Raw genomic sequence first — 20,873 nt, forward strand, 5'->3', positions numbered from 1 at the left:
TAAATTCCAGGTCATTTAATAATAATAATAATAATAATAAATTTTATTTATATCCCGCCCTCCCCAGCCGAAGCCGGGCTCAGGGCGGCTAACAACAATAAAACAGTACAAAAGTACAACATAAACAACATTCTAAAATCATTCATTATAAAAATTAATTTAGCGCATTATTTATCAGTGTTTAAAATATATCATTATGCATAATTATTTGTCTTTTAAAAAAACACCCTTATCATTATCTTTTATTATCTAGTCATGGTGGAACAGGATGTCCAATAGATTTCGCAAGCTGAAGTTGACCCAAACTTTAAATCATGGATTCTCCATCAATCCAGCTGTACCTTTTCCAGAAGAGTCAGCATCACCATTTGATTGCACAATGAAGGCCCCGTTACCAAGTGATAACAGTGTAAATTATGATGCCATTACAGCTTGGGCAACAAAGAGCAAGGCTAATGGTAAAGATTATTCAACATTCTTTTCAAACAGATGTGAAGTTGTCCAAAACTAGGGGAAGGTTTTGGAAACTTTTTAAGGGGTGTTTTTGCGAAAGCCTGTTAAAAAGATCTTTTTTGTTTGGTGTCGAGAGACAGGGGTTGAACGTGTATATTGACTATTAAGCTATCACACTGCCCCAGTTAATTTGTAATGGACAACATGGTTTCTCACTGTGTGAATGAACTGCAAACAGAGATGCATTCTCCTTTTTCACATCCACAAGTGGCAAATTAGAAGCTTTTCATTTCCAGCTAACCATACTGTAGTTCAAATACTTCCAAATGCTGGCTTTTTCAGAAATGCTAAACTTTGCATGGTTTAGTCATTAGATTCAAAATAGCATTGTTTATATGTGAGGCTTTCCCCCTTATTCAGGTATAGGAAGCACAAAGGGAGGAAAGGATGACGAATTGCTGACAACAGTGGTAAGTCAGAGTATTGCTGGTGCTTGGTGTATTTTCTAGCAACTCTTGCCCTAAAACAGATTTGAACCAAAAGGAATCAAGAATGTCTTTCTCTCTGCTATTATTAACAATTACTTTATTGCCAGATACGTTATATAGACCTTGCCCCAAAAAGAAGCCACAGCGCTGATCAGTATTCTCTGAGTATTTTCATTTTTGTTTATTTAACAAAATGTACATCAGAAGGTCGGCGGTTCGAATCCCCGCGACGGGGTGAGCTCCCATTGCTCGGTCCCTGCTCCTGCCAACCTAGCAGTTCGAAAGCACGTCAAAGTACAAGTAGATAAATAGGTTCCACCCTGGCGGGAAGGTAAACGGCATTTCTGTGCACTGCTCTGGTTCGCCAGAAGCGGCTTAGTCATGCTGGCTACATGACCCGGAAGCTGTATGCCGGCTCCCTCGGCCAATAAAGCGAGATGAGCGCTGCAACCCCAGAGTTGGCCACGACTGGACCTAATGGTCAGGGGTCCCTTTACCCTTTACCTTTATATACCGCTTACTAGAGCAAAAGACCTCTAGGCAGTTTGCAATAAAGAGTCGAAAACAGTCGTTTAAAATACCAATAAGAAAAAACATTACAGACAAGTCACATAAACATGAATATATAAAATGAAATCTTTAATGAACAAGACATGCTTATTAAAACCATGTATCAAGATTACATGTTAAAGTTACACCGCTGGGTGGGCTTCCCAGAAGGAAAAAAAAACCCAGTAGGTGCCGAAAAATGTACAATGAAGGCACCTGTCTGATTCAACGGGCATTAAATTCCAAAATGGAGGTCCTGCCACCTTAAAGGATTGGTAAAAGTGATAAAATGGTGTTCAGTTTCATTGGTTCAGTGTTTATGTTGCTGGGTCTACTTAAGTTGATTAATACCTATGTTTATGAGCAGCATCAATAGCTAAGAATGCAATCCTATGCCTGCCTGCTCAGAAGTCAGTTCCATTGAATTCAGTGGAATTTACTTCCAGGTAAATGGGATGTTGTGTAGGGGATTGCAGCCTAAATTCTAATTTATTGGATGTAAATGCTTGATTTAAAGTTTATTTCCTCTCTATTTTTGTTGTAAACAAAAGTACACAGAATTGCCTTCTTTGTGATTGCCTTATTTTTCTTGCTATTTTAAAAAAACCCCTGCTTTCTTTATTCCTCCACCCCACACCTCCGGCTTAGCTAAGAAGTGGGGCTCCATTTACAAGGCTGCCTAACGACAAACTGAAAGCTGTCATTCCACCTTTCTTGCCCCCATCAAGTTTTGAGCTGTGGAATTCTGACAGGACGCAACCAAGCAAAGATGGTAGCAGAGAGCAGACAAGGCTTGGCCTTCCACACCGAGCGACCAGTCCTGACAATAATGGCGGCGGAAGTTCCGACAAAGGAAGAGAAGTAAAATAATACCTTACCTGGTTTCATTTAATCATAAAGAGTTGTTCAAACACATTGTTGTTGTTTTTTCTCCTTTAAACCAGAGGGCCTGTTGATGTTTTGTAGTGCGCTTGAGATTTTTAAAAACAAAATGCTTTTCTTCTGCTTAATTAAATGTAGGGATTTAGGTTTGCCCGAATGTACATGGAAGTGAAATAGAGTGGGTAATTCTATTTTTCAAATATTAGTGAACAGCTTTAGTTAAAGCTGCATCTCATTTCTTTTTCTAGGCATCCTTAAGTAGAGGTACTATACCCATTAAACTATCAGCCTTTGCAAGAAGACCGCCTACTCCCTCCACCTCAAGCAACTTCAACCATTCCCCCCACTCTTCTGGTGGATCTAACAGCATAGCCGGAGTAAGCAGACATGGGGGAGAAATGCATAATAAATCAGGTGCTTATATTATATATTTGATTCTTATCTCTTTGCCTGACAAGTTTTTGTTCAAAGCCTGTAAATGAACATGAAATTATTGTGCACTTATTTTGTCATGCCCATAAACAGACCCATCATTATCTAGGTGGATAAGTACTAATAATAATAATAATAATAATAATAATAATAATAATAATAATACTGTAATACATCAAACATTAAAAGCTTCCCTAAACAGGGCTGCCTTCAGATGACTTCCAGAAGTCTGGTAGTTGTTGTTCTCTTTGACATCTGGTGGGAGGGCGTTCCACAGGGCGGGTGCCACTACTGAGAAGGCCCTCTGCCTGGTTCCCTGTAACTTGGCTTCTCGCAGTGAGGGAATCGCCAGAAGGCCCTTGGCACTGGACATGGTAGAGTTTCTTTGTATGTAAGAACTTCAGAATAAGTAGAAGGCCAGCTGGTAAAACTTTACCCAGAACCTCACCTGCTGAAACTCATGCTTGTAAAACTTTTCGTTAGACAAAGCTTTACTTGCCAGCTTTGTGCTTGTTTAAAGGTGCACCCCCCCACACACCAAAACAGCTGGGCAACGTCATTCTGATCAGGCAGGACTTGAAGACTAAGGAAAGCTGAGAAGTCTCAAATATAATTGCAGAAGGGTGTGGAAGATGGCAAGGGAACATTATGAGTATTGAGGCTTCCTAGATCATTACACTGCAGCAACTTTTTCCACCTTCTTCATTCCTGATCATTTTTGCTCAAAGCTCTCCCATCTTCTGTGATGTAAAACATAAGCGCTGTTTGCTTCAACAGGTAGGTGGGTGAGGAAGGTGGATGATGGGATCTGGGCCGAGGAAGGGTCACAACAAGAAAAGCTGTGGTGGCTTCCTTTCCACAGCTGTCAAGCTGTTGATGAGTGATGGTGCTTCTACTAGAATGCTCTTCTGTGAGCCCTAACTGCAGAACACGCCTTCAAGGCCTGAACTTGGTCAGAAACTGCAAAAAAACCAAAGGAGGCCAGTGAATCAGGGAGTAGTGATAGCACTGTGAAAGTGCTGTACATACCACCATGCTTGTTGAATAAAGTTATTCAGTTAACTTGAACACAGCATTTCAAAAATTACATGTATCAGGCTCTTATTAGCCTCAGTGCCTCTGTCCTTCTCATCCTCAAAGTAATTTGATATTTATTTTCTGGTTGTTGTTTTTTAAGAGCTCAGATTTGATCACTCTTTAGCAAACTAAGGTTCTTAGTGCTAACAGGATTGTAGCCAAAACAGAGTTGCTGAGAAACAGGATGGGGGTAACAGCAAGATTTGTAAAAGTACATTTTATAAACAAAGAAACAAACACTCCCTAAATACCCCAGTGAAGACTGAGCATGCTCAGAGCATGCACATGTTGACTATTAGTGGAAAGGATGGAATGGCCTGATGAAGGAAAGTATTGGTGGTTGACTGGCTGGATACCCCGAACCACCTAGTAGGAATACATTCTCATCTTCTGTTGCAGGTCCCTCTTATATTGCCTAATCTCACATCTCCAAAGCTCTGCATGTCTGCATTCTTTTCAAATCCCATGCACAGAATCACGCAAATGTGATGACATCAATAGATTCTCATTAGCTTTATGAAACAAGCTGTCAGGCTGTTTACAGGAGCTAGCCAGATGGCAATAGTAAAAATAAAAAGCACTGATTTCAACTGTTGAATGCCCTAGGATGACTTTGAGAGGCGATCGTTGCACAGAAACGTAAAGGGTGAATAACTTTTACATGGTATTTTATTCAGTACACATTATGAACGGTCTCAGACTAACAGGGAAATCCTAACCGCGCTTACTCAGAAGTAAGTCTTTTCAAATTCAACAAGGCCTCTGTTCTCAACATGGATGACTCAGAAGGCCTCTTGCCTTCTTGTCCTCGCAATAACATGATGTGTCTTTTCTGATATATTGTTAACAAGCTAGTGTGGTGTTGTGGCTAGAGTGTTGGACTTAGAAGACAGGGGTTTAAATCCCCATTCACTGACTGACCAGTCATTGGCTCTCAGCCTAATCTTCCATTCCTGCTCTGCTCCACCACTGCCTCCTCTGCCCCCCACATTGCTTGTCATTTCACAGGAAGCCCCTCTTGGTTGCATCACCCTGCCACTCACTGACCTCACTGCCTGCCTGTCTCCTATGCTTCCTTCACATTGCACAGTTCATCATCAGCATGACGACAGACTAGAACAAATACAGTATAGAGAGAAAACCTCTTCTTCTTTTTAACGACACTTCCTTTGTAAACAGATGCTTTTAATGTTGCTTGAAAATGTTGAAATGAGATTGTTCTCAGTCTAGAATAATAAAATTGCTATTACATTCTTGACTTATGTAAGATTGGAGTTTGTGTTTTCGTTAGGTGGCAGTGCCGATAGTGTTTTGTCTCAAATTGCTGCTCAGAGGAAGAAAGCTGCTGGTATTCCTGAACATAAACCAAGCCAACAGCAAGTGCCAATAGGCCCAGCTCCTTCACCCTGCCCTCCTGACGTGGAAAGTGCACAGACCATTGGCAATGGACACATTTTAAAGGTTTTTGAGTCTTTTAAATTTCTCGTAGCTTAGAGCTGAAGTAGTGAAGCATGCTTGATTTGCAGACTTCCCGTCTCAGTCACATGGCATATATGTACCGTATTTTTCGCCCTATAGGACGCACTTTTTCCCCTCCAAAAATGAAGGGGAAATCTGGGTGCGTCCTATGGGGCGAATGCAGGCTTTCGCTGAAGCTTGGAGAGCGAGAGGGGTCGGTGCGCACCAACCCCTCTCGCTCTCCAGGCTTCAGGAAGACATCCGCAGCCTAGGCAGCCCACAGAGTTCCCGCAGGTTGTCTAGGCTGCGGATAGCAGCCTGCTTCCCAGAGCACCGGGCGCGCTGAAAGTAGAGCACCCAGCGTTTCGGGAACACATCTGCAGCCTAGGCAGCCCTGTGGGAGGTCCCGCAGGTATGTCTAGGCTGCGGATAGCAGCCTGCTTCCCGGAGCGTCTGGCGCCCTGAAAGCAGAGCGCCCGGCGCTTTGGGAACACATCCGCAGCGTGGGGAGCCCTGCAGGAGTTCCTCGCAGGGCTCCCCACGCTGCGGATAGCAGCCTGCTGCCCGGCGGGCAGGGCGCCCTGAAGCAGAGCGCGCCGGGCAGACATCCACTGCGTGGGGAGCCCTGCAGGAGTTCCCCGCAGGGCTCCCCACGCTGCGGATAGCAGCCTGCTGCCCGGTGGGCAGGGCGCCCTGAAGCAGAGCGCCCCTCGCGCCGGGCAGACATCCGCAGCGTGGGGAGCCCTGCAGGAGTTCCCCGCAGGGCTCCCCACGCTGCAGATAGCAGCCTGCCGCCCGGCGGGTGGGACGCCCTGAAGCAGAGCGCGCCGGGCAGACATCCACTGCGTGGGGAGCCCTGCAGGAGTTCCCCGCAGGGCTCCCCACGCTGCGGATAGCAGCCTGCTGCCCGGTGGGCAGGGCGCCCTGAAGCAGAGCGCCACGCGCACCGGGCAGACATCCGCAGCGTGGGGAGCCCTGCAGGAGTTCCCCGCAGGGCTCCCCACGCTGCAGATAGCAGCCTGCCGCCCGGCGGGTGGGACGCCCTGAAGCAGAGCGCCCCTCGCGCCGGGCAGACATCAGCCAGCCCCACAAGCTCAGGGGACAGCAGGGAGGCGCAGCGCCGCCATCCCGCTGTTCCTCGACCTTGTTCGGTTTCCCCGACCTGCTTTAGGGGGGGAAAGAAAGGGAATTTTTCCCCCCTTTATTTCCCCCCCCAAAAAAACTAGGTGCGTCCTATGGGACGGAGCGTCCTATGGGACGAAAAATACGGTATATTGCTACGATTACTGAAGTCTTTTGGCCTGTAGACATAAAGCTAATATCTGTTTGTGAGAATGTCCTCAAAATGAATATAGGGAAGAAGGAACAAATAACATCTGAGTTTTAGCATTTTAAGCAAATTGATTATGCCAGCGGTTCATCAGGATGCAAACTAAGGATGTAATCCAGGACTCAGCGATATCAGCTGGATTGTGACCTGGGTTCATCAACACAACTAGTGGAACATCCTTGGAAGGGCTGCCAGTTATCCAGTTACTAAGAGTCAAACTAAACGTGAAGGATACCTGAAGGAGTGTCTCCACCCCCATCGTTCTGCCCAGACACTGAGGTCTACTGCCGAGGGCCTTCTGGTGGTTCCCCTGCTGTGGCACCCGCCCTGTGGAATGCCCTCCCACCAGATGTCAAAGAGAAAAACAACTACCAGACTTTTAGAAGACATCTGAAGGCAGCCCCGTTTAGGGAAACTTTTAATGTTTAACAGACTGTTGTATTTTAATATTTTGTTGGAAGCCACCCAGAGTGGCTGGGGAAACCCAGCCAGATGGGCGGGGTATAAATAGTAAATTATTAGTATAATAATAATAATAATAATAATTATTATTATTATTATTATTATTATTATTATTATTATTATTTACCCAAAGTGGCTACAAGAAGTTGTAGAAGAATGGGGACAGGGATGTTGCGGTTTTTCCCCCTATGGGCTATTTGTCCTACCAAAATCAGTCTTTGAGACCATGCCCAGCAGAAAAAAGATACAAGTCCTCACCATGGAGATGAATTTCTTAGGCAAGAGTAGCAAGCATGTTCTGAGGCTTATACTGCAAAGTGAAGCACCATTCTGAATTTGGCCCATCTGAACACCCCTCCAGATAACATTTAGGCATACTTAGCCACTTTTGTTGGATCCAGATTAAATTGTGTTTAAAGTAGACCCTTTGAAATTAATTAGGACATGATTAATCATGTTAGTCATGATTAACTTTAAGTCCCATTGATTTCAGTTAGCCTATTCTAAGCCTTACCCAACAGCAGTAAGCAATGATCTGGACTGGAAGTAGGGAAATTCATGATGTGATGATGTCATAAGAGGGCAGAGTGCTTAGATATTACTAGAAGAAGGGGGTATCTCAACATGGGAAATCCACTGTTATTTCAGGGTCAAGTATAGATCTAAAGCTACCCTCTCAGGCAGCTGATTTACTGGTAAAAAGTTTAGACAGGTCAAAAGCTTTCCAATGTTAGAAATGGGGTGTTTTCCATTCGTAAATGCATTGGATTCACTGAATTCAATTTGGCCAACTCCTTGAGATCCTTAGAGTAATTTATATGGGCGTTTCTGGCACTAGTCCAGAAAGGAAACTGTGTGGGTCATTAGAGGGAAGTGGCGAGATGCTTGCGAGACAACATACATGCATGTTGTGGAACATAACCTCTGCTTTAAAGCACACACAGCTTTTTCTGTGAAAGGTTATAACCAGATGTCTTCATATTCCAACCGTGTGAATCACCCCAATACGCCGTCGGTAAGGCCAATTGCCAAATATATTTTTGTCAGGAGGAACATTTTAATTACCACAGAGTCTGCTTATGTAAGGAGATAAAAATACCCAAGTAAACATGTGCTAAAGTCCTTGTACTTCATGTGAACATTAAAATAAAACAGAGAAACATTCCTGCTACCAAAGCCTACCACTGATGTTTTATTGTGCTTTTAATACAGTGGTACCTCGGGTTAAGTACTTAATTCGTTCTGGAGGTCTGTACTTAACCTGAATTTGTTCTTAACCTGAAGCACCACTTTAGCTAATGGGGCCTCCTGCTGCTGTTGCGCTGCCAGAGCACAGTTTCTGTTCTCATCCTGAAGCAAAGTTCTTAACCTGAAGCACTATTTATGGGTTAGCGGAGTGTGTAACCTGAAGTGTATGTAACTTGAAGCGTATGTAACCCGAGGTGCCACTGTATTCTGTTAGAAGCCACCCAGAGTGACTGGGGGGGAGCCCAGCTAGACAGAGGGGGTATAAGTAATGAATTATTATTATTATTATTATTATTATTATTATTATTATTAACCACATGATTATTTATTCTTCTGTTCATTGTTAACAAAAACAGAAGTTGGATGTGAACAAAAAGCCTCCATCTGAAAATTCGTCTACTTCTAAAAGCACATCCCCAACTCTTACGCCATCACCGTCACCATCGGCATCCCCCAAGGTTCAAAGTGCAGAGTCCTCTCTCTCCTCTTCTCACAGGCAAGGGAAAAGTAGCGGTGGCTCCAGCAGTGGAACTCTCACAGATGAAGGTAAGCAGTCCCCGGCTGCAGCGTCAGCAGGATCTCGCTGGACTGTACTACTTAGAATGTGAATTGTGCATTTGGATGTCCTCCTGCGTCGAAAACGCTCTGCAAATAGAAACCAGCACGTATGGGGCAAGGAACTGCTGCAGCAGAAGGGTTGTCACAGAAACGTGCAAGTTTTCAGTATATAGGAGCTGGTTTTTTAAAATACTGTTTTGCTTTCAAACATCCTGAAGTAAGTAGGTAGGACTTTCCCATCCAGCAAAAGGAAGAGAGAGGGGAAGACAGCTATGCAGTAATTGCTGTGTGGTTATCTCCTACTCATCTATCCTTTATGTTATGTACTGAGTTGAATAGGATCCAAAATGCAGCAGTCTGATTGGTCCTAGAACAATAGGATTCAGAATGCAGCCGTCTGATTGGTCCTAGAACAATAGGATCCAGAATGCAGCAGTCCGATTGGTCCACAGGAGCCACCCAATCCAGCTCCAGGTGGAAATGAATCCGCAACCTGATTGGCCTACAGGAGAATCCCGGAATTTGCCAATCACGTGGGGCCCATTGTGTAAATAATGTATATAAAGCAGACATTCTGGGGGAACTTCCATTCCTCCTCACCGCTATGAGCTGAATAAAGAGCATGAAATCCACTCTCGACTCCGAGTATATTTCACTTTACCTCTCAGGAAGCCTAGTTTAGCTCTGAAAGAACTGGGGCAGTGCTGCTACAGACTTGGAGAACAATCACCCTCCCTGGCTCTTAGCTGTGACACCCTACTGCCTTTCCCAAAAGTGTTAGTACTTGGAGCAGGCCCCAGTAATTTCAGGGGTAAACTAAAATCTTCAGACTGGCCTTTCTTCTATAAATACTCTGTTTATGTGTATGTATGAGAACGGGCAATCACAAGACCTATTATGCTTTGCATTGCATAGAAGGTTTTGCATGGCTGAATATTTTCAGGGTTACAGGAAAAGTTCAGTGACAAATCGCTGTTCAGACTACTTAATATGATCTTTGCATCTGCATGATTAGTTTGAAATATCGATAAAGATATGTATTCTCTGCCCTTTGTCAAAATGATTAAAAATATTTCCTTTTTTTATTTAAAGATGAACTCACAGGCATCCTTAAAAAACTCTCACTGGAGAAGTATCAGCCTATTTTTGAAGAGCAGGAGGTAAAGTTTTGTGTTTTTATTTGTTCTTTTCCTTAATGCTTTCTGTGAGGCTGGCTGAAACTTTCAAATCATGAAGAATCATTAGGCCATGGAGGCCAATAAGGAAATTTATTTACAGAATTATGATCTCAGATTTTTATTATCTGGCTTTTCAGAAACAGTGTTCTTAAAAGGGAACACAGAGCAGGCACCAACAATGCAAGGCTGTATTTTTGCATATTTATTTGTTAAGAATACTTATATCTTCCTTATAGCCCAGAGAAGCTTTTAAGGCAGCTTAGAAGAGATTCTCAAAATGGAATCACACTCAAATTTGGTATAAGAACAAAAATTACATCATGACTGTATGAAACCAGGATTATTCAAGCTCTTCTCTTAGTTTCATTGATTAGGGCTTGTCATTTTAGGGAGTGAAACGTAATTTTTGCAAATTTCTTCAGTAAGGGAGCTTTAAAATATGTTTTTTCGGTGTGAGGAATTCAAATCTGCTATTATTTTTGTGATTGGACAACTAGGCCCCCTGAGAGGTAAAGGACAATAATATCATTGGCAGTCTCCAGATTCCACAGCTTCAACAGCAAAAGCAAACTACCCAGTATTTCTGGTCCAGCTATCTTTGGTTACGCTCCATTTTCACCACATAGCAAAGGGAAGTGGCTTTTCAAAACTTACATAAAGAATTACACCCATTTGCTTGAGTGACTTCTATTGACTGTAAGTGATATTTTATGAGCATAAAGGAGGAAAATATAATATATATATTCTGGGTCGGTGCCCCCAATATGAAAGTGAAAAGCTTTGGGCATAAGTTGCTTTCTGCCTTTGAGCTCAGATAGAATAACAATTTAGTGTTCATTTAAGCATATTCCACTGCTGTGTAAACCTTTTAGAATTACTTAGAAATACAGTTGTGTTTTGCTATTTTGCCTGCTGCTACAGTTGTGATATCTTTTCATGCAAATCTTGAAAGCTAGTCAAAAGTAGAACCTGTTCTCTATTTCAGTGAGCCACAGACATGCAATGGCGTTTAAACATTCAGTCAATATAACTTTTTGATGTATGTTCCTAGTTTTTAAGTGTCTCGATACAAATGGCAGAAACGTATTGACCGTAGGGACTTAGAAAGCTGCCTTATATTGAGTCAGACCAGATGTATTTCCAAGGTTTGACGGCTCATAACACCTGATTGGCTCTCTAAACACTCATGCTCATTGGCTACATTGTAGGAAAGCTACTGCATATATCAACCTAAGCAAGTTGTGCTTTCTTTTTCTGGTTATTTGGCTATAACTTTTGATAGAATACAGATAATTGAACCAACTTTGTTGCATTACATTCTTCGTTAAATTATCTTTCCATTGATGTATAATTTTATGGTGTTACTAAAAATAAAAAATGGTTTCCACAATTTTGGCCACTAGTGTAGATAATGATAGTGATATAGTGCTTTAGGGTGTTTAAAGTATTTCACATACATTATCCATGACCCTTATAATATCTCTGTAACAGGGTTATTAACTCCGTCTGAGGCCGAGAATGACTTCCATGAAGCCACCTATGTAATGAATAGCAGAGACAAGTTTTGATCCAGAGATTCCTTTGCTATTTTGCAAGGTCTTCAGACTAACACTTCACACAGTGCTAAAATTAGTAGCAGCAGTTCCTCAGACTGTTAAGGGGACTTAGGTCTTGCTGGAGCCAAAATGGAGGGGAGAGTGTAAAATGCTCTCTCTGCCTCTTAGCTCAGTGTCTCCTTCATAAATTAGAAGAGAGAAAATGCATTTACGGATTTCTGTTTCGCAGGTGGATATGGAGGCTTTTCTCACCCTCACGGATGGTGATTTGAAGGAACTGGGAATTAAAACTGATGGTTCTCGACAACAAATTCTGGCGGCTATTTCTGAGCTGAATGCAGGAAAGGTATTTCAGAATATATTTTACTTTCAAAGTGTTGTTTTTCTCTGCTTTTAAGAATTTGATTTTTCAACATCTGATAGAGAGTGCTCAGAGAAGATGATCTTGGCTTCAGGACTGCATAACTCCTTTGCTTTCACACCAAAGAGTTTTGCCCTGGTGGGCTGGCTCAGGGACTTTACAGTTCTTCTGACTCCAGCCTTCATTGCCAACAATTTGTATATTACTGGGGTTAGTTTGGCATATTGGAAATCCAGATTTGAAGCTTCTGCAATGTTTCAAGGCTCATTACTGTGTGGGCAGGGCCGGTTACAGAAATCCTTGCCACCCAGTCATTACTCTCAGTTCCTGCTGAGCAACAAGTGTATGGAAAGTGTTCTCTCCAGGTCAACAGTTTACCCTATTAACATGATTCTGCCACTGCAGAACAAGATTGTTGTTGTTTAGATTTTTCCTCCCAAAGGAGAACCGGGCAGCAAACACCAAAGCAATACAAAACATTTGAAAGCAGTTAATTATCCCTGCAGGTAAATTATTGAAGGTTGTCTAAAACAGCATCTTTCAGCCATCAGGTGCATGGATGAGTATGAATGCTTTAAAATTCTGCCAAAATGTTACTATAGAGGGTAGCAGATGCATCACAGTATAATATATAACCAGTGGGCTTTGTTTAGCTTGCTGGGTCACAAGGTTGTACAGTCCCAAACCAAAGTACCTTGTGCCGGAAGCAGACTGGAGCAAACAAGGTTATTTCATTGACACCATTACCAGCAAACATGAACGCCTTTCCTGGCATGCATTCCTAAAGAACCAAGCTGAAGTTTCTCTTACTAATGATTGCATTGATAGATTTAAACATGGAATATGCATTTGGTTCTTGCTCTAACTATGGTTTTCAACAGGGCCGAGAAAGAAAAATTTTACAGGAGACCATACACAACTTTCACTCTTCGTTTGAAAGCAGTGTTAGCAACACTAGCCCTGGAAAACCTCAGTGTAAGTATAGGATCGTGGTTTATTTATCTGCTATATATTTCGGAAAGTTGTTTGCCTGTTTGCTCTGCATTTGGACACCTCTTACGATATCATAACCAAATTTTGCATGATAGTTCTTGAGATGAAGGAACAGTTTTCTATGTTTGGGTTCAATTAGACACCATTTTGAATCAAGATGGTGGACTGAACCTTTCAAAACTACAGATTATTATTATTTTGTTTCTTACAATTCCTCATCAACACTGGGGATGAATCTGATACAGTGGTACCCCGCAAGACGAATGCCTCGCAAGACGGAAAACCCGCAAGACGAAAGGGTTTTCTGTTTTGGAGGCGCTTCGCAAGACGAATTTCCCTATGGGCTTGCATCGCAAGACGAAAGCCCATAGGGAAATGCTGGCGGTCAGGAGCAAAGACTTTCGCCCACAGCCGGCCTTCAGAAGAGGACCTCTTCTGAAGGCAGGCGGGGGGCAAAAGTCTTTGCTCCCCCCCCCCCTGCCCCGGGCGATCTTAAAATGCTGGCGGGCGGGAGTGAAGCGTTCGCTGCCGACCCCCAGCATTTTAAAATCTCCCCGTGTCCTGGGAAGATTTTAAAATGCTGGGGGTCGGGAGCGAAGCGCTGCAGACCCCCAGCATTTTAAAATCTCCCCGTGTCCTGGGAAGATTTTAAAATGCTGGGGGTCGGGAGCGAAGCGCTGCAGACCCCCAGCATTTTAAAATCTCCCCGTGTCCTGGGAAGATTTTAAAATGCTGGGGGTCGGGAGCGAAGCGCTGCAGACCCCCAGCATTTTAAAATCTCCCCGTGTCCTGGGAAGATTTTAAAATGCTGGGGGTCGGGAGCGAAGCGCTGCCGACCCCCAGCATTTTAAAACCTCCCCGTGTCCTGGGAAGATTTTAAAATGCTGGGGGTCGGGAGCGAAGCGCTGCAGACCCCCAGCATTTTAAAATCTCCCCGTGTCCTGGGAAGATTTTAAAATGCTGGGGGTCGGGAGCGAAGCGCTGCAGACCCCCAGCATTTTAAAATCTCCCCGTGTCCTGGGAAGATTTTAAAATGCTGGGGGTCGGGAGCGAAGCGCTGCAGACCCCCAGCATTTTAAAATCTCCCCGTGTCCTGGGAAGATTTTAAAATGCTGGGGGTCGGGAGCGAAGCGCTGCCGACCCCCAGCATTTTAAAACCTCCCCGTGTCCTGGGAAGATTTTAAAATGCTGGGGGTCGGGAGCGAAGCGCTGCAGACCCCCAGCATTTTAAAATCTCCCCGTGTCCTGGGAAGATTTTAAAATGCTGGGGGTCAGGAGCGAAGCGCTCCCGACCCCCAGCATTTTAAAACGCTGTTCCGAAGTGGGGAGTGGGGGCGGGGACACCTGCCCCCGCCGCCCCACTTCGGAAAGCTGTTCCGAAGTGGGGCGGGGGGCGGGGACACCTGCCCCATCCGCCCCACTTCGGAAAGCTGTTCCGAAGTGGGGCGGGGGGCGGGGACACCTGGCCCCGCCGCCCCACTTCGGAAAGCTTCCGAAGTGGGGCGGGGGGGCGGGGACACCTGGCCCCGCCGCCCCACTTCGGAAAGCTGTTCCGAAGTGGGGAGGGGGGGCGGGGACACCTGGCCCCGCCGCCCCACTTCGGAAAGCTGTTCCGAAGTGGGGAGGGGGGGCGGGGACACCTGGCCCCGCCGCCCCACTTCGGAAAGCTCTTCCGAAGTGGGGCGGGGGGCGGGGACACCTGGCCCCGCCGCCCCACTTCGGAAAGCTCTTCCGAAGTGGGGCGGGGGGGCGGGGACACCTGGCCCCGCCGCCCCACTTCGGAAAGCTGTTCCGAAGTGGGGAGGGGGGGCGGGGACACCTGGCCCCGCCGCCCCACTTCGGAAAGCTGTTCCGAAGTGGGGCGGGGGGCGGGGACACCTGGCCCCGCCGCCCCACTTCGGAAAGCTCTTCCGAAGTGGGGCGGGGGGGCGGGGACACCTGGCCCCGCCGCCCCACTTCGGAAAGCTCTTCCGAAGTGGGGCGGGGGGGCGGGGACACCTGGCCCCGCCGCCCCACTTCGGAAAGCTCTTCCGAAGTGGGGAGGGGGGGCGGGGACACCTGGCCCCGCCGCCCCACTTCGGAAAGCTCTTCCGAAGTGGGGCGGGGGGGCGGGAACACCTGGCCCCGCCGCCCCACTTCGGAAAGCTGTTCCGAAGTGGGGCGGGGGGGGCGGGGACACCCGGCCCCGCCGCCCCACTTCGGAAAGCTGTTCCGAAGTGGGGCGGGGGGGCGGGGACACCTGGCCCCGCCGCCCCACTTCGGAAAGCTGTTCCGAAGTGGGGCGGGGGGGCGGGGACACCTGGCCCCGCCGCCCCACTTCGGAAAGCTCTTCCGAAGTGGGGCGGGGGGGCGGGGACACCTGCCCCATCCGCCCCACTTCGGAAAGCTGTTCCGAAGTGGGGCGGGGGGGCGCGGACACCTGGCCCCGCCGCCCCACTTCGGAAAGCTGTTCCGAAGTGGGGCGGGGGGGCGGGGACACCTGGCCCCGCCGCCCCACTTCGGAAAGCTCTTCCGAAGTGGGGCGGGGGGCGGGAACACCTGGCCCCGCCGCCCCACTTCGGAAAGCTCTTCCGAAGTGGGGAGGGGGGGCGGGAACACCTGGCCCCGCCGCCCCACTTCGGAAAGCTCTTCCGAAGTGGGGAGGGGGGCGGGGACACCTGGCCCCGCCGCCCCACTTCGGAAAGCTCTTCCGAAGTGGGGAGGGGGGCGGGGACACCTGGCCCCGCCGCCCCACTTCGGAAAGCTCTTCCGAAGTGGGGAGGGGGGGCGGGAACACCTGGCCCCGCCGCCCCACTTCGGAAAGCTCTTCCGAAGTGGGGAGGGGGGGCGGGAACACCTGGCCCCGCTGCCCCACTTCGGAAAGCTGTTCCGAAGTGGGGCGGGGGGGCGGGGACACCTGCCCCATCCGCCCCACTTCGGAAAGCTGTTCCGAAGCGGGGCGGGGGGCGGGAACACCTTCTGAAGGCGGGCAGGGGGCGAAAGTCTTTGTCCCCCCTGCCTGCCTTCCCAGGGGCTTTTAAATCGCCCCGGACAGCGGAGAAGTCCTCCGCTGTCCGGAGCGATTTTAAAATGCCGCCCGCCAGCATTTTAAGATAGCCCCGCACAGCGGAGAAGTCCTCCGCTGTCCCAGGGTTTTTTAAAATGCTGGGGGTGGGAAGAAAAGCCCTTGTCCCCCCCCCCCCAGCCTTCAGAAGAGGTCCGGGGACAGACTGTCCCCGGACCTGGTCTGAAGTCGGTTTCCCTAGGAACGCATTAATTGATTTTCAATGCATTCCTATGGGAAACCGTGCATCGCAAGACGAAAAAACCGCAAGACGAAGAGAATTGCGGAACGAATTAATTTCGTCTTGCGAGGCACCACTGTAGTTACTAATAAAACAGTATTTGAGAGACCTGACTCCTGGCCCTCTTGAAACTGAATCTAGAGCTGAAGATGGGTTTAAATTTGAAATCCGGAACACAAATTTGAAATTCAGAACACATCTTTATCCAGAACACATGGGTCAAATTTCATGCCAATATCTCATTTTCAAAGGAAATTGTGCTTTGAGTTGATTTTTACATATTTGCTACTCTCCTTGAAAACAGGTGTGATCATGGTGGGGTTTGTCTTTGAAAGACAGCCCTTTATGTGCAAACTGTCTTCCATTTGATAACTCACTCTTCAAAGGAGATATTACATAGCATTATATCTTATATATTTCCTGTCTCCCTTGCAAATAGGGGGAATTTTTGTAATTGGATAGGGGACCAGGTGTTGAGATTTCGGCATTGCAGGAGGTTGAACTAGATGACGCTTAGGGTCCCTTCCAGCTCTACAATTCTGTGATTGAAATTGAATGAATTAAAAACCAGAAAACATCATGGACAGATAAATTCTTATCCAGGGAGAGTTCAATGGCTTGGTTAATTCCCCCCCATGGTCATATTTAAGGGGAATAAGAAAAAAAGTCATTTCAAAAAAAATTATAACCAGGAAATATTATTGATATATGGAGATACAGTACGATCACATCTTACGTGACAGTTCACTTCCAAGGCTTCCACATATACATGAAACCCCATATACTCAAACCTTCCCTTTGGAACCATCCCCATGCCAGCATCCCTAACATTCCAGATCTGGCATACTAAGTGGGGTTTGCTGTTTTGGGGCTGGCTGAGCAGTTCAACGAAGTCTCGATGCCCCTCTGGCTCATGTGACCCAGAACGGTATCAGGGCTTGCTCAGCTGAACAGTTTAAGGAAGCTCCGTGCCCCTCTGGTGTGTGTGAGTCAGAGCGGTATGGGGACTTGCTCAGTAGGGCTGGGAAATGTATCTCGGCTGCTTGTTCCTCCACTATGGAAGAAGCAGCTGAGATACATTCCAGACATACCAGCATATTGCAGTATTTAGCTGCTGATATATCACAATGTTGAAAACCAGGCATCGCCCATCCTTAATGGCCAAACCTATAGAGAACAGACAGGTGGACAGACAAACCACTTTCCAAAATATATTTGTAAATATTTGTTTTAAATCTAGCACTTCGTGCATACTTTATGCCTATCTAGCAGCTTCTGCATTTTAAAACAAAACAATTAATGATGAATTCCTTTCTGTTTGCAGCACCTGGTTGCTGGGTGAGGCCACAAGAACCTTCTCCTACTAAGAGGTAGTTTTTGAACCAAGGTGTCCCACTACCTCGCCACAGTGCCCTGAAGAAAAAGCATCATGTGTACCTGGTACAGCAACATCTTTTCACAGAATGCACAGGAAGGATTGTTTGTTAACAACTTAAAAAACCCTTCATTCTGCTAAGTAGCTGTTCCCAAAGCCGAAACTACACATTAGGTAGTTTGATACTTTGAAGGCCGTGAAAGACTTTCAAAAGTGAACTGTAATGCAAGAACATGTATGGGTCATTTCACAGAAGTGCAAGAATGAGAATCTGAACCAAACCCCTGTGGCTTCAGCAAAAAAAAAAAAAAAAGGGTGTTGAGGAAGGACACAACAAAGTAACTTCAACTCACTGGAGTCTGCCATAGTCACCTGAGACTTGACTGTGCATATTGTGATAATGCAGGCATCTAAATTTAAAAGAAACTGCAAGTGTTTTGTAAGGAGTCAAGTGCACTGACGTGTTCCCAAGGCGTGTTTTTGTGAAGCACCAAACACAATTTGTATTGATGAGCATTCAAATAAGATTTTTTTTCCTAACTAAAGAAAACTTATGATTTGTAACCAGCCTTTTGTATTCATGCTTGGGAAGTTGGTGTTTGAGGGTGTTGGGCTTGCGTACACATTATTCACAACTTCCAACACATCTGTTGTAGACAAAGTCTAGGGACAAATGCATCTTGAAATCGAAATGCTGCTCTAAGCTCCTTGGAGAAAAGGTGTGATGATGATGGTGGTGATAGTGCTGTGTGCTTACTGAAGTTTACCAAAATATTGTAGATAAGTGAAAACACCATTTCCCTCCCCTGCCAGTAGGAGGCCCATTGAAGCCCAAGGGGGTGGGGGAGATCACCTGCCACATTTTTAAAAAATAGTTCTTACCTTTTAAACTTAGGTTAGTGTGTATAGAGCTGCAGCTTATCTTATTTCTATTCAGAAGAAGACAGGAGTGCCTGGCGTGCTCTGGTCCATGGGGTCACGAAGAGTCGGACACGACTAAACAACAACATTCAGAAGAAAGCCCCATTGAGTTTAGTAGGACATACAGTGGTACCTCGGGATGCGAACAGGATCCGTTCCGGAACCCCCTTCGCATCCTGAACGGAACGTAAAATGCGTCTGTGCGGGTCGCGTTCTGCCGTTTCTGCGCATGCGCGTGACGTCATTTTGAGCATCTGCGCATGCATGAGCAGCGAAACCCGGAAGTAACACGCTCCGTTACTTCCGGGTTGTTGCAGAGCGCAACCCAAAAGCGCTCAACCTGAAGCACATTCAACTCGAGGTATGACTGTACTTCCAGGTGAGTGTATATAGGATTATAGTTCCCACTGATTCATTGAGTAGACATGCAGTGTTAGATGCTGTTCTAGAGGCAAATATGGAATCTTGCCCACAGGGGTTGAGAGAAATTACTAATCTATACATGACAGTAGGTAGAAACTGGCAGTAGCAGGCAGAAGACAGAAAGTATAGTTTGTAAAGCTAGCATACCTGGAAAGAACATGATTGTAGACTCTGCAGTTTAAGCGAGCAACAGCTCTACTTGAGTTGGGCCTATTTCCAAGTAAGTATGCTTAGGACTAAAAGCCAAGACCAGGGCTCAGTAAATTGACTGGGAGGGAACCTTAGAGACTGCAACATTGCTGGAGATAGCAGGTGTGAATCTGGCCAGTTCTTTGAATGAAAGCTGCATGAAAAAGAAGAATATATCTTGAAGAAGATTACAGCCAAATATCCATGGTTGGAAAGGATTTGGGAGCAAAAGTCTTGGCCAGGTTGACAGCATTGATGGGAGGAATACGTAATTAATTTTGATTTGGGTATACCTTGCAACTACTGACATTACTTTGTTTTAAGACCACATTCAGCATCATGTAGGTAGCTGTTACTTGCTTCCTGTTATTTGAAATAGACAGTGTCTATTTCTCACCCATCTCCCCAAATAAAAGATCATGTTGACAAGTGGAAGGGATACATACTTCACACAAAAATACATTATATGCTAAAGAGGTGTTAGTGAGCCTCTTTTAGACCTATGACCAGATTCCTACCTTGCCAGCTTTCTGGGGGCCGCATTTGGGTGGTAGGTGGAGCCAGAGGCAAAACAAAAAAACCCACAGGCTAAAAGTGGATTCCAACATGAACAAAATAAAAATATTGTGCAAAATTGTATGGATCTTACATATATATTTATATATTTTACATTCAGCTCCCCCTTATTCTTTGGAGGAATTGTATAGAGAATAAGAGAAAGATATATGAGATGTAAAATTTTATGTCTAACCCTATGACTGACAGATGTCAGATGACATCAAGTGATTGGCAGCTGAGAGGACTTTGCCGGAAACGGCTTTGTGGACCATTTGAAGGGGCCTGGCAGGCCTGATGGTTGGAGATTCCCTATCACTGTACTAAGGGAAACTGTTCTGCTGAATTGAAATACTTTCTTTTTTATTGTTTCCTTCCATTACAAATGGCTATCCTCTTGGAACTGAATTCATCCTTAGCCCTGTTTCATACTAATAGCCAGTACACAGAGCTAATAATTGCATGAATTCCACACAGCCATCATGCATGGTGAGCAGTTCTCACACAGTGTGACCACTGTGTGGAGCTCTTACCACACAGAAGGGTTTTTAATCAAGGGAATAGGGTAAAAAAGTGATTTTGTGCTATGCTCCCTTACTCTTCTTTAACTGAATGAAAAAGGTGCTGATTTTCTCACGTGGCCAGTCTGCTACCCCTATGAAATAAGGAGGCTCTCTTAAACAGCCAGGCCACAATCCGGCTAAATTATTATTATTTTATAAAGTTAGTTGTGTGTCTAAGGGTTCAGTCCTGTTTTTCCTGTCGCCTAGGAATAACTCCTGGTGAATTCAGTGGTGCTTACTTCTGACACATAGAATTGTTATTGACCCTTTGTAAGTTTATCTAAATGCTTTAAATAAACAATTATAATGTACAGCCACATTAAATCTTACTGACAGCCACGATACTTTAGTTGTGATGCACCTGCTCTATTGGTTTCACTGCAGGAATTAATGTTCCACAGCAATATGTATCAATATATGATTGTTTCAATTAATAAATGAAATTGTTTATAGTGTTTTCTAGTAGGCCATACATGCCAGGTGGGAAAGTTAAGCAGGAAAATGAAGGAAGACTTGGTCTTTCTACAACTCTCAGAGG

The 20,873-nt window shown here is 45.6% G+C and overlaps 1 protein-coding gene across 1 annotated transcript in view; it reads left to right on the top strand.

Moving 5' to 3' along the window:
- Positions 1-18,248, top strand: part of ANKS6 (ankyrin repeat and sterile alpha motif domain containing 6) — a 28,521-nt gene extending 10,273 nt beyond the window's left edge. The window contains exons 7-16 of the mRNA XM_081206250.1: positions 254-458; positions 874-923; positions 2,139-2,351; positions 2,621-2,786; positions 5,173-5,342; positions 8,736-8,925; positions 10,030-10,097; positions 11,901-12,017; positions 12,914-13,007; positions 17,634-18,248. Coding sequence (XP_081062376.1) covers positions 254-458; positions 874-923; positions 2,139-2,351; positions 2,621-2,786; positions 5,173-5,342; positions 8,736-8,925; positions 10,030-10,097; positions 11,901-12,017; positions 12,914-13,007; positions 17,634-17,683 — 1,323 coding nt within the window. The 3' untranslated portion in view covers positions 17,684-18,248. The remainder of the gene's footprint in view (positions 1-253; positions 459-873; positions 924-2,138; positions 2,352-2,620; positions 2,787-5,172; positions 5,343-8,735; positions 8,926-10,029; positions 10,098-11,900; positions 12,018-12,913; positions 13,008-17,633) is intronic.
- The last annotated feature ends 2,625 nt before the right edge of the window (positions 18,249-20,873 follow it).

This window comes from Podarcis bocagei, assembly GCF_964188305.1.
Source record: "Podarcis bocagei genome assembly, chromosome: 8".
Classification (NCBI taxonomy): Eukaryota; Metazoa; Chordata; class Lepidosauria; order Squamata; family Lacertidae; genus Podarcis; species Podarcis bocagei.